The sequence below is a fragment of the Electrona antarctica genome (assembly GCF_951216825.1).
Source record: "Electrona antarctica genome assembly, chromosome: 19".
Classification (NCBI taxonomy): domain Eukaryota; kingdom Metazoa; phylum Chordata; class Actinopteri; order Myctophiformes; family Myctophidae; genus Electrona; species Electrona antarctica.
The window spans coordinates 12,088,716-12,105,075 of NC_136800.1; the positions used below are offsets into that span (position 1 = coordinate 12,088,716).

At 41.9% G+C, this 16,360-nt stretch overlaps 1 protein-coding gene and 1 long non-coding RNA gene across 3 annotated transcripts; both read right to left on the reverse strand.

Moving 5' to 3' along the window:
- Positions 1-667: 667 nt before the first annotated feature.
- On the reverse strand, positions 668-3,802 carry LOC306943988. Of its 2 annotated transcripts, XR_013792474.1 has the most exons (3): positions 3,651-3,802; positions 1,497-2,265; positions 668-966 (listed from the first exon to the last, which is right to left on the reverse strand). It is a non-coding gene; the product is annotated as an uncharacterized lncRNA (long non-coding RNA). The 2 variants fall into 2 exon arrangements; XR_013792475.1 differs by lacking the exon at positions 668-966 and having other exon boundaries at positions 1,484-2,265.
- Positions 3,803-5,138: 1,336 nt separating this feature from the next.
- mcm6l (MCM6 minichromosome maintenance deficient 6, like) lies at positions 5,139-16,295 on the reverse strand. Its single transcript, XM_079529801.1, has 17 exons — positions 16,022-16,295; positions 15,175-15,321; positions 14,955-15,065; positions 14,259-14,508; positions 13,684-13,846; positions 13,442-13,587; positions 12,945-13,095; positions 12,565-12,706; positions 11,730-11,871; positions 10,890-10,997; positions 10,493-10,648; positions 9,876-10,004; positions 9,301-9,462; positions 8,486-8,600; positions 7,825-8,004; positions 6,869-7,008; positions 5,139-5,558 (listed from the first exon to the last, which is right to left on the reverse strand). The coding sequence occupies exons 1-17, from the start codon at positions 16,114-16,116 to the stop codon at positions 5,442-5,444; spliced, it is 2,454 nt and encodes an 817-aa protein (XP_079385927.1). The 5' UTR covers positions 16,117-16,295; the 3' UTR covers positions 5,139-5,441.
- Positions 16,296-16,360: the final 65 nt, after the last annotated feature.

Consider the following 16,360-nt stretch of genomic DNA (forward strand, 5'->3'; position numbering starts at 1 on the left):
TCAACGAGGTATGAGGTCCTCTTATCCCTCCCTGATCCTATTATGGACTGAATTATCAATTAACCTTGCCCAAATCTGGACTCATACTTTATAGATAACGAGATGACCAATGTCACAGCCTGGTTCTTATCCACATTGTAGCCATGCTGAGAAAACAAACAAAATGGGCAAAAAAAATAAAATCAGCTCAGGCTTAATTCCACTGGACATTGCATGTGCTTGTTCATGTCTTCACTTGGTTTGGCAGGGGTTTTAAGCCCACCTTGCAACTCAAGGAGTTGCATTGGTGTGGTTGACCTTAAAACGGTGCTACTGGTGTGGTTTGGGCTTTAGACATATCAGGAACTCGATGCACAGCGCCATCATCTGGTCAAACAAGCACAGTCGGTGAACTGCAAGATTAATAGAATGGCATTGTCATGAGTCGGAATATTTTTCATCAGCTTGAATCCCTGAAAATCTAAAAAGATTGATGGATCAAATGCAGAGTTATTTACAGGAGACACGAGGTAATGCATATAAATGGTAATCTAGGGTCATGGCTAGGTAAACCAATCTATCCGTCTAAAGTAAACAGGATAATGTAAAGTAAAAAAAACAATGTATCTGTACATTGAAACTATATATATATATACACACACACACACACACACACACACACACACACACACACACACACACACACACACACACACACACACACACACTATAGGATGCCAGGTCTACAAATGTACCTGGCTAGTCTACTTTAACATGCCATCTAAATTACATTTTAGCCTTTGCATAAGACTGCATGGGCATCAAGGCTAGGGCAAGAGCTAAGGTATAGAGTCTGAAGAAGTGAGTCTTCAGATTACGGTGGAAGAGACAGAGGAAGTGACTACACTGGCCCAGTTCTGCCACTGCCCCAGCTCGGCTCGAGAAACATGGAGATGACTCGGAACACCACACATACCGGTAGAAGCTCTGGGCCCTAGTGGTATGGTATGGTATTAGTGGCAGCGGTGGCCGAACGGATAGCGGCGCGGTCTAGATACCGGAAGGTTCCCAGTTCGAATCAGCCGTCCGACACGTTAAAATTACCACCGCTGAAATGCCCTTGAACAAGGCATCAACCACTACGATGAAATGTGTTCTATGAGCAGGGCCTGGCTGGAAACAAGTTCTTGAGCTTAGCCCAGATACCCTGGGTAAATATAGATTTCATTTCATTTCATTTCATGAGGAGGGACTACAGGCGGACCCGTGGATTCATGACCGGGAAACCCCGTGCAGCTGGGCTTTAACATTGAGCGCTCGGTTGCACTTCCGCATTTGACCACCAAAATGTGGTGGTCAAATGCGGAAGTAGACGTTCTGAGACGGTACTTCCGGCAGTCTTCCGGGTGCTTCAAAACGCCACTGAGCAACTTCCATTGACATGAATAGCTGGGGGGGCGGAGCTTCGCGCCAGTTCAGTCTCTATCCTTTTATATACTCTATGACCGGTATGCCACAAATAGATTTATTCACATACTGCACTTTTTATAACACTTATAATAAGATCACTTCATCGATTTTCTACAAGACCTGCCTTTCCGGTCTACCGGGCATGAGGTCGTCGCTGTCGGGCACAAAACCTGTAGCTTCATATTTGAATGTGTGTTTTATTTTATTTTATTCATAATTGAATGCCCCATTTCAGTAACCTGACTCCACCAGATTGGGGTTCACATAAAGTTCACTGTGAAGCAAGCTTCTTCCATCTGGCGGAGTCAGGTTACCGTTTCAGTGCTTCTTAAAACCTTTTGGGCCTAGTAGGCTACCCCTTTTTCCTGATTTCTGGATCCACATGTTGCTTAACAAAAGAGGAAACCATATTTAGAATATTATGCCCGAAAGGGGCATGTCCATGCAGGGTAGGGGCAAACATGCCCTTGTCCGTGGGCACAGCATCCTGGCTGGAAACAAGTTCTTGAGTTTAGCCCAGATACCCTGGGTAAATATACTAGTAATCATTTCATTTCATTTCATTTCATTTCCACGGGTGGAAAGTCCATAGAGGGAAAGTCCTTAGCCAATTAAGTGGCCATGGAATCGGATGGCCGGTTTAGTTATGCCCTTTATATTGTGCATCCTGCTGCCCGTGCCACTCATGACGTTCCTGAAGGTGCCGTTGCTGCTCATGTTGGATCCTCCACTCAGGCTGATCCTCACTCACGTTGGCCACCAGGGGGCCGTTAGGTGGACTCATCTCGCTGGTGGCCGGGAGTGTGAAACAGCATCCTGTTAGACAAAGTTTGGCACACAAGACATTCAGTTTTAATACAGCTAATGACTTCACAGGGGAACAGCCAAATTAACCCTGCAATACCCACTGTTGCAACATTACAACAATTTATATTTTAATTATTATTTTCCTGTTATTTTTTCACCTAAACATCATTGATGTTCATCGTTTAGTCTTGCAATGCCATTGGTCATGACATTTGCATATAAAAGTATAAGTAAGGTTTAAATCTATTTTTTGCAAGTAGAAATATATCCAGGCTTTGAGGGTTAAGTTAGAGCCATCCAATATTTGTCGATAGCTCTGACCCCAAAGCTTGTGAACTATATAGAGAACCTAGAGTAGAGTATGTTAACACAACATAACTTAATCTGTATGGTAGTGTATGTTAATAAAACATAACTTATAAAATTGGGGTGGTTGTAGCCTAATTTGTCTCCCTGCTCTATTGACACATTTAGAGTGTGTCCATGGCATGAGGGTGCCTGGAGTGAGGAAACAAGCAAATATATCAGCACCCTGACCAGAATGGAACAGCTAGAAAGTGTAGAATTGACAAACTGTGGCAAGATCTGTAAAGGAAGAAGAGGCCTAATGTCTTTCCAATATGGCTGCTGTGTGTAGAGAGCCCTTTGACCTCATGCAGACCGACATCTTGCCAGCAAGGTGCTAACTTTAAAGGGGCATTCCACTCATTTTACTATACCTTAGAGCTGTTGTGTGGAAATAATAAAAAAGTCCCCCCATTCTGTGTTTCCTAGAACTAGAGGTCTGAAAAATATCATTAACATGGTGAAACACATCTTGATGTCATCAAGATGTGTTTAACCAGGTTAATGATTCTTTTCATAATTACAGTTACAGGAAACACAAAATGGGGGGACTTTATTATTATTTCCACACAACAGCTCTAAGGTATATTAATGACATAGTAAAATGTTGAAAATGGGTGGTTTTCCCCTTTAACTAGCTGACAGCCCATTCAGCCAAACAGAAACAGTATTAAACGTCAAACTCACCAACATTGCAGTTGTACAGAAAGCTTGAATTATCCTCTTTCAATCAAAACAAAAGTGTTTGTTTCATAAAAATCCACTGTAGACTTGTTTTTGCAAGTATTGGAGTTTGGAAGCACTCGATTAGGATACCAGAAACGCTAAAACTGACAAACTCATCCCCACTAATCATGGACAACATACACATTAACATGAATTCTCTGGAGGTGTTTATTCAGGAGACATCGGATTTATTCTCCCCCAAACTTTCGGAACAGAATTATAACATTTCAGAGTTGAACATTATTCAGAGTCTTGATCTGCAACAGATCCTATACAATTTAATGAATGCACATTGGAAACAAAGCATAAAAATAAGCTTTTACCTTGGGCCAACAAAAGAGTCAGTGCAACATGAAGAACAATGCTTCCCATTGCAGCATACAGTATGTGAGCGTGCTGACTGAGGAAGAAGTGAGTGTCTGGCTGGCCCTCAGCAGAGGTTTTAAGACTTGCTGCTGGTCCCACACAGCTGTTCATGATCAGGACTATAATGACACCTGACACATTATTTGGATGGGAAGGTTTTGATCATAAAATGTACTGACTTTTAGAAAGATAGCCTGGTGAGCACGCACGCACGCATTTCTAGAACTATAATTACACCAACAGATGAAGTATATATATATACATCATATATTCTGACAGAAAACGTGTGTTTAGTAAAATATATTAGTAAAATATCTCCACTTTTCCACAAACTGCACAGGTATGGATGATGGCATTCTCTCTGGGTGAAGGGCCTGGACTGAGGGCAGGATTCTCTCTGGGTGAAGGGCCTGGACTGAGGGCAGGATTCTCTCTGGGTGAAGGGCCTGGACTGAGTGCAGGACTGAACATATCAAAACTCCCTATGGGAAGTAGTTTATATGGGGAATAACACACCAAAAGGGGTTCCCGTCCTGAATGGGTTAAGCATTACACTTGTTTACAACAGGGTCCACCATTTTCAATTCATCAGAACATTTAGAGACGTACAAATATACACTTATCTAAACAAAATAAAAGAATGTTTTGAAGGAGTCAAGGGATTCACATGTATGTCTTAATATGACTGTTGGTAGGGCGTTCCACATTTGAGTGGCATAGGAGCCATGATGACCTTCCTTTGAAGGTCTAACACGATCTAAATGTATATATATAATATATGGTTATATTGTATAAACATATATACTCTACCACACAATTGGACAAAAGCACATTTTTATTAATGCCATTTTAAGTGGATAAACGTTTTGAGAAGTTGTCAGTGACTCTTTGGCATGTGTCTCTTTTCTGACTCAGGTGCAGATTGTGGGTCCACTCCTGCTCTGGCCTGCCATAATGTCACCTGCCTTTCCTCTCCTTTCTGATCTACCGGGCATGAGATCGTCACCGTCGGGCACAAAAGCTTCATATTTCATCTTTGAACGTGAGTTTTATTTATTTCATTTATAATTGAATGCCCCATGTCAGTAATCTGACTTTTGTATCATGCTTTAAGTAGCATGTGACAATAGAGGGTATGCACGTGACATCATCATCAAACCCGGAAGTTATGCAGGAATGCCTACTGAGTGGCAAAAAACTACTTTCTGGCCTTGACAGCCCATGCATCCAAACAGAAAAGTCATATCTGATTGCATTAAACAACGTTAAACAATGTTAAACTCACTTTGCATGTTGCTTTGCCACTCAATGTGCCATTCACTTTAAGCATGCACATACCCTCTATTGTGACATGTCAATGATTCATGATTCAGGTGTCCTTGAGGGAGTTCCAGGGGGTCCCCAGCTTGGGAAGCACTGGTATAAACATATACTCTACCACACGATTGGACACAAGTACATTTTATTAATGAATTTGTTAATGCCATTTTAAGTGGATAAACGTTTTGAGAAGTTGTCAGTGAAACTCTTTGGCATGTGTCTTTTCTGCCATATACAAAATTATCCTAGAATACTTTCTGCAAAATGTTACCAGTCAGAGTGTGACACTGAACACTGTTGAAAAAAGTCAATAGTGCATGGTGACAAAAAGCATTCCCATTCATATAATTGTATTTAGGTGTTAAAACCATGCAGCAACAGATATGAGGAAGTCAGTCTTCAGGTGTAGAAGCAGAAACAATTAATTATCATTCTATTATATAGTTTGGGTTAACAACTAGGAATGGGTCCTCTTCTGTGATTCTCTCTTCTCCATCTGCAACCTTCTTCAGCCCCGTCTGTGTCAGTTCAATGATGATGTGGTCCTGAAACATAAGAAAAAGCACTTTGACTTGGAGTTATATGTTAGATGTACTGACTCAATGAATTATTGATTTCTATTAAAATTCTGATTCTATAATAGACTATTAGCCTTTGATAGGTGCAGCATCATTCAGCACCATGGACAGCGCCCTTATCCATTTTTTTAGTACTATTGCCTGTTCCTTGTATCATGTAAAATTAGTGCCCGTGTAAGAGCTACAGTAAAGGGTGATTTAAACAATACTTAGTTGCCGTTGTTGTGCCATCGAAAATAGCAGATCTACGTGAATGTGATAACTATCTGATATAAAGTCAGTGATCTGTCATGTCATATTTTTTGACTTTTTGTCTCCACCAGGCCGAAGGCATGGGGAGAGAGTATGTTTTGCACTCCGTCCATGTGTGTGTGTCCGTCCTTCCTTCCTTCCTTCCGTCCGTCCGTCCGTTACCAGCTAATCTCCGCCACCATTGGCCCGATCCATGCCAAACTTTGCACACACACTCCCTGGATGCCAACGACGAACCTCTGATTTCGACGACCTGGCCGATTTAGGCAAAACACATTTCTGTAGATTACTCGTACACATTTTATCCATACATCCCACAATTCGGTATACACTATCTCCATAGTCATGTGATCAACACGGATCTGCACCATTTCCCCATCTTCCATCCTGATTGGATAATATTGGCTTCCAAAGCTCACATGATTGGTCCGTTTCGAACAAAATGCTACAAATCACAAACACAGTGTGCAATTTCTGTGAAATTATACACGCACATTTCCACTAGGCCGAGGACGACATGCCACTAATTATTTTCCAAATCAGCCTCATGGTGGCGCTATAACAGGCCAATTCCTGTTTTTAGCTATAACTGCATCAATCTGTATACAACTTATGTATGCGCACTCCCTAGAGGCCATGGAAAAACATTGTCCCTGCATCCCTCCACATCTGCCGGTTATAGCGCCACCATGAGGCCGATTTCTGCTAAACACATTGCTTATGTTAGTCACAGATTCTACACCGATTGTTTTCAGGAGTGGCCCGTTTCGTTCAAAATGCTGCACATGTTCTGCTCATCCAGAATTCTATCCTCAGAGATGCTCTGAGTGATCTGGCTCTGCATTTCCTCAACAAAATGTTTATATTACCCCTAAACATTTTGCCAAACATCTCACACAGTCCTATCCTCCTGGTGGAGACCTGTGCCCAGAACCGCACTTTTTCTAGTTTCCACTGGGTTGAGGACACATTTTTGTAAAGCACACAATCTCTTCCTTATTGACCTTTCAACATAAAACACTCACGAAATGGATGAGTCTGTGAAGGACTTTTTCTAGCATGGACTTCTTGGCGATCAACTCCTCTTCCGAATCAATTTCACCCTCCATCTCCTTCAAGTACCAGTTTATCAGATCACTCTTCTTCAGAGAACCCTCGTCATCCACTGAGGAGAAAGAAAACAATATTTTATTAAAAATCCATTAACAAGCAAATAAATCATGGTTTAAATGCAGCCAGTTCTACAACTACTGCAGTGTCAATACCTTCCTGTTATGGCTAATGCTTAGAAGCCTATCCTAACTCCTACTATATTTTTATAGTTTGGATTGACTGGTATTTACCACAAGTAAGTGTTTTTAATAATGTAATAGGCACGCGGGTGGTGCAGGGGTAAAGTCCTATGTGTTCAACTTCAAATACAGTGGTGCATCCTAACCCTAGCCCTATACAAACAACTGTTCCAGGATCAGTGGAGGGAAGCCAGCAATGAAGGGTGATCTTTGTTGCTGCAATTCCTACAGGCTGGGGCAGTGGAACAGGAGTAGGACAGAGGCACTACGTCCTCCCGGTGGGGGCTCCACATTGGTAGTTGAGCCAATTAGTGACAGCCAATAGCAGTGGCAACACAGACATGTGTGGGAGGACTTCATTAGCTTAATGACTAATATAAATTGGGGAGGAAAGAAAGCAGTAAAAAATAATTAGCTACTCTAAATAAAATTTTAGAGTAGAGTAGAGTAACTTATTTTTTTCTGTCATTGAATGGAAATGTTATGTGACATGAATTAGATTTATTATTATATATTTAATAATTATTCTTACTCATTTCTACCTTGCACTAGCACTGCTAAGAAAATAAAAAATACAAATGGACTGCATCTATATGGTTTTATTTGAATCTTGCTTTATGTCCAATTCCTGGCTGATAAAAGGTCAGGTTCTCTTTTTTAGAACATGATCTTTTGGATCGGCCACTCACTCTGCTCCAACTTCTGTATGTGGTGTACTATGAGATTTGAAACCCGACGATACTCAGAAAATGTCATCTTCAGGACAGCCTTGGCAGTCTTCTCTTTGATTGGCTGTTGCTCTGTGTCCATACTCTCTGCATTGTTCCCATTGGTTCCGTTCACTTCCTCTCTTGGTATCCCATTCTGGCCTGTACAAATGAGCACAGCTTGAAATCACAGTTCAACATGGTATCCATCCAGGCATGTCATTATAGGTGAAACCTTTGACAAGTAAAAAAACAAAACAATCGCAAACGTATTTTGGACTATCAACCAATAATATCCATTCATGTACTGCATTCTTAGAAAGTCCAATGCATTGATGAGACCTCCATATGCACTCTGTTCTCCAATATGAGAAAATATATAAAAAGAGGCTTACAAGTACATTGAGTTATATCTTAGTGTCATAAAGGAGGATGAAAGACTTAGATAAAATTGGGATGCTTTAGTTTAGGCTGATTGTGGACCATTTTACTGCACATTGCAGTGCATTGTAGTAATCGGTTTTACACAGTCATGTAGACATGTACTGCCTGGTTTCTTGAAGGAAAATTGTTTATGTACACATTTTTAGGTCCCAATTAACTCCCAACCATCCTCCCCATTGGCCGCTAACCCATCAGTCACCGTTCGTGTCTGGGTCGTCTTGCAGATCCTGGTCAAAATTGATGTCAGGAGAATCCACACTGATGATGGACTTGTTGATTAGACGAAAGGCCTCCTTTACATGTTTTGGATGGACCTGAGGATTATTACAGTAGTAGTTAAGGACCGACAGTGACACGTTGAGTCTGGGAGCTCGTCTGTAGAACTACGTCTGGGACGACAAGTCATACAACTGTCATAAACAGTAGTAATGACTGAGACAGTGCAGAGTAAAGGCCTATTTATGCTTGGAGTAACATGTCGCACTGTGTTCTCAGAACATGTGTTCTCTCATGTTCTGAGATTTGAGCATTCATTCCGTTTGTGACTTGCTGACAGCCTCGCCAGAAAATGTAAATAAGAAAGTGAATGTAGTCTCATACATCTCTGCAATAGTGGAGATTAGCTTGTCTTCCGAACCAATCAGAGTACTTACACAACAGAACTTTGATTGTATGCGACATAGTCAGCGGACATACTCTGTGAAAACATTCGACACTCACATACCGTTCGACACTCATGCCAAGCATAAATTAGCCTTAAGGAAAACATCATAATCAAATAAAGTAGGCGCTTGGGTAGCGCAGTGGTAAAGCGCCTGACCACCACCTCAGAGGGAGGGAAGCTGAAGACTGTCAAATAAATGGTATATTATTTATATCCCCCCCCACACATTTGTATGTAAAATGTAACTATTGTTAGCCTATTATCAACTGTTTTGCACAATTTCAGACACTGTGTAATGTGATACAATATTTGAATGCGTTTGTATGTGTAGGCTGGTGTGCATACAGTACCTCATCAGAGGAGTATAGCTTAGCCATTGCCTCAGACAGCCTCAGCATGCTCTCCAGCTGTCGAACAGTGATCCTCCAGGCTGACTTGGTGCTGCCTACGCTGTCCCTCTGCCTCAGGTGTTTGTATTGCTCCACCACAAACTCCTTAGCCTCCGGTGTTATCTGCATCAAACACACCAGATCAAACTTTTCAAAAGCATTCTTTATTGTACCGTTAAGCTGTTAAGTTTTTGTTTAAATGGCTGCCTGCCTGCCTTGTTGAATACGGCATCCAAGTACCATTGATTACATTTATTCAGGTGCGTCGACTCTGCAGCGGTTGATTATTGATGGCAGTAAATGTAACACATCTCTTATTAAATATAACAGACAGCAGCAGCATTTTCTTGCGTGTGTTTAGTAGGCATAATTGTGGAGAGGCATAGAAAAGCAGAATACAATTGGGTATAATGTGATAAAAGTCCTCCTGGGTCCATATCTTTTATAACTTGGTGTCTAGCTTTATTTTTAGCTTTGATGTGTCCTTGAATGTTTCCTCATAGGAGAAATGAACCAAACGTGCTCAGGACACTGACCTTGGGTTGGAACTGCCTGGCAAACAGTATATATCTCTGTATCTCATCTGTAGAATAGACCCGCTCTATAGACTCAACATTTCTGCAGTGGAGGTCGACAATACGGCGGGCTATAGCATAGTCTGTCACCTGCAAGAACACACAAAACCTTTGTATTCTAGTAAATAAATAAATATGAGGGAATGCCATTCTGAAACATTTAATTTACCTATACAACTATAATTTTGACCACGTCACCACTGCCCACCAACATGTAGCTTTCAATGGCCTCAATGGCATTTTGGTTTAGTGACCAGTTAAGGTAGGCACAGCTATAGACATACAATAAACACAGAAATGACTACAAACATAGCGTATAGACTGGATGCCTTCCCATCAATGCAGCCTGGGTAACTGGACTTCAAGGAGCATAGTGATGCAGGTGTAAATACAGACAGAGATGGTTTTAAACATACAGAACAGACACAGACAGTGATAATGAAGTTAAAGTCAATAGGGCATGATGAAAATCAATACACAAATTTTACATTTGAGAAATGTCAACATGTTATTTTCGTTGTTTTTGTTTAGGAGATGTGCTTCAAGGTGTTGAATTGACTCCTTAGTGCATGCCTTACCTCATTGCACTCATCTATAAGAATGAAGAACAGGTCAAATCGGGACATGATGGGGTCAGACATGTTGACATTGTGTTTCAGAGACTTGGCACGATTGTAACGGCCATCAATGGGGTTAGCTGCAGCCAAGATGGACGTACGGGCATTCAGTGTGGCCTGGGTATAGGAAATGTGGGTTATTCTCCAGACTGGACCATGAACAACCTTTTTCATCAATGGTTTTCAGATGTTAAATAATATTTTCAGATTAAACCACCACTACAAAAACAATCCTGTGAAACAGAGACACAATGATTAATTATTCAAGGTGTTCTCTATGGAGAATGACTACTCCCTAGTTACTGGTTTCAGGTCTTTTTGGCGACCTAGTAGTAATACGTGTGACTATGACTAGAACCTTGACTCCAGCCTTGGTGATGGAAATGGTCTGCTGCTCCATAGCTTCGTGAATGGCCACCTGGTCCTTGAGGTCCATCTTATCAAACTCATCAATACAGCACACGCCCTGAGGGCCAAGTCACACACATCAACAGTGGACATTGTTATGAGGGAAAGAGGCAATATTAAGACATCAGATTTGACACAGGGGATGGCATCAGGTAAAAAGACACATTACATGCCAGGAGGTTGATTCCTAGCTGGGCCGATGTGTTATTTGCGTCAACTGAATCTACGGTATGAAATCACTAATCACTTTTTTAGAGGTTTGAGTCGTTTTCTTACCTTGTTATGAGCAAACTAATCCATTCCATGAATTATTTCACTCAGTTGTGCAGTTATTAAGTAAATTAAGAAATACAAATAGGGTCTCATTGACTTCCATTGTAACGGGGAAACAGCTCTCAAAGTCACTCTTTTAGCACATAAACGAACACAACAAAAGCTGATTCTGACAGGTTATCACATCAGGAAAACTCATGCCACCGTCTCTGCTATCAAGTGGCAACATGGACTAGAAACAGAGACTTCAGTATAACAAGTCCCAGTACAAACAGGTGATATTTAGAGCCAAAGCAATACTTAGAGACTTGTAGCATATTAGTCATCATTGCACCACTGAATTCACCTTCTCTTACCCAATCACACTGAACAATTCAAGACAGCTACTCTTTGGAACTAATCATGCACATTTAATCTAGGACAGTAAAAATTAAAAATTAAAAACCTGTGAAAGACTGCCAAAGTCACACAAATGTAATGGCTGTGAAAGTCCACTGCAGCACTACAATCTTCTTACATTATCCGCCAGCATGAGAGCCCCTGCTTCAATGACAAACTCATTGGACTCTTCATCTCTGACCACAGCTGCCGTCAGACCAGCAGCAGAGCTCGCCTTCCCACTGGTGTAGACCGAACGAGGAACAAACTCTTCCACATGTCTGAGATACACAATAGACAACAACCATAAAATTAAATGGCATTACCAACTCAGGTCAGGTCCCACTCTGTTTGTTGGGAGCGACCATAAATAACAGCAACCTAGAGTTGTATATACCAGTGGTTCACAAACAGTGGTCCGGGGACCACCGGTGGTCCTTCAGGGGGTTCCAGGTGGTCCCCAGCTAAATGGACCCTTATAGATCTTTAACTCTTGAGTGTAAAATGAAACCAATTGTGCTCAAGAGTTAATTTATCGTTTAACATCTGCATTACATAATTTACAAGACGTTTGTAGAGAACGAGACATTTAGAGAATGTAAAATAAATAATTGCTATTTTGATAAACGTTTGCCTGTTATCTAATCTCTCCTAATGGTTTATAGCATGGAGTCGAACAATAACAAAATATTCTTTAGTTTTGGGTCTGCAAGGTTAAACCCCTCAAATGGTGGTCCGTGGCTCAAATGTCGAATAAATACAGGGCCTTGATATGAAAGATTGAAAGCCACTGTCCTAGACCATATATCATACATACATACCATACATATCCTTAGATGTATGAGTCAACAATACAATACGACTTAAAAGTTACAATTAGCGTAGCTTTTAGGAAGCAAAGACAACTAAGTTGATGGTAAATGTGAAGGCATGGCATGTGTACAGTACGTTGGTGTGAAGTTTTGTGAACATACTTGAGGAATTGGCTCTTTGATGTGCTGGGGTCTCCAACAATACAAATGTTTACATCCCCCCTCAAGGATGTCCCCTCCATAGTCGTCTTGGGGACGCCCCCAAAAAGCATCAACAATATGCCTCGCTTGATCTCATCATTACCTAGCAAGCAGAACACACAGTGCAAGATTTTGATCCCAGAAGCAGTTCAATTCGATATAGAAATTTAGCCACAGCCACATGATCAGTGATTTCTGACCCATGGAATATATGATACCATCGCTGTCATGTCTGGTGGAAACCGTTTTTGTCCAAAACCGTTCCCTTTTAATTAACATTTTAAAATAGTGAAATTGATTCAAGGGAGCTTGATTTGATGAAGAACAATAGTATGGTGTACCATGGATGGTGGGGAAGAGACTGGTACATAGGTTGTGATAGAGGTTCTTGTCCTGAGTCATCTCAAACACCTTCTCCCACTCCTCAACAGTCATCTGCTTCTTTACATTCTCTGCAGTCTGCTCCTCCTGTGGCAGCTCTTTACCCCCAAGCTGACAAACAGATTTCAGTGACAGTTTAGCTAATAAAGCCTTCATTCTCTACATGGCTAAAGGGGTTGTTCTTTTGGCCAGGGCACCAGAAGACAACAAGCGTATGCATGTGGAAGAGAAGCAATCAAACGGCATAGGTGCTGAGTTTACCCAACATTACAAATGACGAGGAAAGATTCAACTTGAATCAACCTTAAATAGTACAGAAAGGGAAAAAAAGAGTAAGCATGCAAGTCAGTAGACTATCCTAAAGCAAGTTTTTTGCGTTTTACTTGCCATGGTATATTCACTTTATTGGCTGGTAAGAATGCAAAATTTGTTTGTCTTAACTGCATTTGATACTAACCCGAGGGTTGGTAGGAGCGACATAGCAGGCTAGGTAGGCCATTTTGTAGGACAGTTCCCTCACTCCCAGAGCTTTAAGTCCCTGGAGCCCATCTGCCTCAAATCCCTCCCTCCCTGCCACTCTGTTGCTGCTCTCTGAACGAGTAACTGAATGGAGAGGATACAGAGAAGAGAGAAAATCATCAACAAATATTAATTAGGTTTAGAGTTACATTACTTTTTCTACTGGTAGGGTCTATGTACCTGAAGCCAGCTGTGCTACATCAGGCACAACTATGAGTGTTCCAGTGAAGTCACAACGGTCCCCAGCCTGTGCCATCTCCACGACCTCTGCTCTCAGAACGACATCCACACTGCGTGGGATGGAGCCCCGGGGCAACTCTGCCTGGGTCTCCTGGATACGTACCTGGACGAGGAACGGATGCAAACTCATTTTAAAATTGAATTTAAAGGAATGGTTAATATTGTTTATGCATCTGTTCACATGTGATTAGCGGCAGTTGGTTAAAAGGTGTAGTGCTTTTCCGGTTCAAACCTGCTGCTGAGCCAATCAAACAAAGCTATGGGAAAATGAACTGGAACAGGAAACGGCTATGTCACCTTCTGAAAACTGGGACTACAGTTACCCGGTAATCAGTTATACACAATGGCGATTTGTGTTATATTCTGACTCCATAGTCTAGAGTAGACTAGGCAATGACTCAAGGCTTTCACCATAGACAAATCTCTGCACATTGTGGGTTCACACCGAGTGCTGGGAGAGCCTCCCACTGCACTAATAAAATACAGTAACCAAATACAACATGCAGACACAATACCTTCTGAAAGTCAACAAAGCGAGACTTTTCAGGGTTCAGCATGAATCGCTTTCGGTTGGCACACACAGGGTTCTTGCAGATGTTGGGCTGGGTGTATTTAAACTGCTGCTCCACATCCTTGATGATGGACTGGCAGTCGAGACAGAGAAACGTTGCACTGACCAACTCCGGGTGGACGGGGTGAGTCCGCACCACCTGCCCACTGATACGGAGCAGTGTGCCAACACGCGCTGTGGACAGCTCTCGGATCCTGCGAAAGAGGGGGCATGTATAACTGAATAAGACCCGAGGCCGATTCTACAAATGCCTTCTAAATCAGTAATTCTCAAACTTTTTTTGTGCCAAGGGTCCCCCAAGATTATTCAAAAATGTTGAAAAATAGCAGATGTTCAAACTTGCAGCGTGGCACAAAGTGACACACTGAGCTTGTAGATCTGCCATTTTTTCAATGACACTTGAGTGACTTGAATAATAGGGCAATAAGGTGACCAATAATCATTTAAGGATTTTTTCCACCTCCATAAAATAAATGGTTTGCTGCCTGAAGGTAACCCCCACCATCATCACTCCATGAAGAACTCTCCACCACTGATTCAGTACAGTTCAGTAGGGCTGAACTGTTCTGAACTACTGCAGCCAAAATAAAACAGACATATGGCTAAACTGGACAGGTTTCACCGGGCTGGAATAACTTACTTTTGCCTATATGGAAATTCAGAGAAGGACACATAGAACTCTTTGGCTGGAGGGATTGTGCCATGGTCTCTGGCAAAGTGACGCACAGCCCGGCATAGATATGGATAGACCCTGCGTAGACAGACAGGTATTACTTTAGTTTTAAATTACATTACAGGGAGACTGGAACTCATGGAGAAACGGTTGGACTACTTACTGGTCCTGGACTCTATTCAATTACCTGTAATATTCCTCCTGGATGGTGGTTCCAAGTTGCTGGTTGAAGAGTTCGATGTTGGTGAAGCTCACAGTGAGGGTGTTCCTCTCGGGTCTAATCAGTTCCTCTGCGTCCTGGAGGTACAATATCTCACCAGTCGGGCCTTGAAATCTTGAAACCAAAAACGTATTAGGTCTCCATGGACAAGAGTAGGTGATCCTTTTTGTTGTTAAAATTTGTGCAAAATAGCAATGTATTCTGATACATTGATCTAAGTAATCATTGCTACTTTAGATGGGCTCCCAGTCTCTCCAGCTCTTTAGTAAACAGAAAATAATTGTTCAGTTCTGGATACCAATTTTATCCAATCATGAGATAGAACATCCTAGGCCTACATATGTGACATTGGTGGTAGTAATGAAACAAATAAATGAGTAGCCTACAGTATACACAATTTGAACTGGAACACTATGAAGCTGCTAAATGGGGTCTCTCCCTAACCTGACTCCGCCAGATGGGGCAGCAGAGAGTACACTCTGAAATTGGTGATAGTGACCCACTTGAAAATGTATTTTTAAAGCTCCAGCTTGCAGCTCTTCAATAACAGATTAAATATGTTTATTAAAGAGCTGGAGGGATGGACGTGGCGTGGGGACCCCTGTTAGGTAGCCTACCTACTGTCACTGTGTTTGGGCTTCAACAAGGCTACATGATCATGAACAAAAAGCCCCCAAGCTGCTCTTGTTCTTTTGAAACGATTCTATTCATTTAAAAAAAATCACTGGCACTTAGTTTGCATTCATGTGATGAATTTATGATGCATGTTACGTTTAGTTAAATCAAGACTGCATGCCATGTGTCGAGTGCTTACTCCTCCAAGAACTCCAAAAATAATTTCTGGCATTTCTCCGCGAGTTCGTCTTTCACTTGAACTCCACCGGCGGCTGCATTCTCTGCAGGCTCCATCAGCAAACACTGGGTCAGCTCAGTCAGTCACTCAGTAGAGAGCAGGGTTCGGAGGGACGGCGTAGCTCATGCATGCACCTTGACTTTCATAAGGAGGTGTATATTTGCACAGGTGCGCTCTGCCCTCTAATAATATAGACTAGACTAGAGAGGTGGCAGGCTGGCAGCTACACCGAAAATTGGCCACACATCGAATCATGCGACACGAGTGGGCGCTGTTTTGCATAAATACATGCATGCGCTA

What these genes read in the sequence shown, in the direction of transcription:
- mcm6l (XM_079529801.1), bottom strand. Translation starts at nt 16,116, where the DNA reads ATGGAGCCTGCAGAGAATGCAGCCGCCGGTGGAGTTCAAGTGAAAGAC. An exon ending in TCAAAGAGCCAATTCCTCAA is followed by an intron (nt 11,872 to 12,564) that starts GTATGTTCACAA and finishes TGTGTATCTCAG; the next exon opens with ACATGTGGAAGAGTTTGTTC. An exon ending in TTATAGATGAGTGCAATGAG is followed by an intron (nt 10,005 to 10,492) that starts GTAAGGCATGCA and finishes GTGTTCTTGCAG; the next exon opens with GTGACAGACTATGCTATAGC.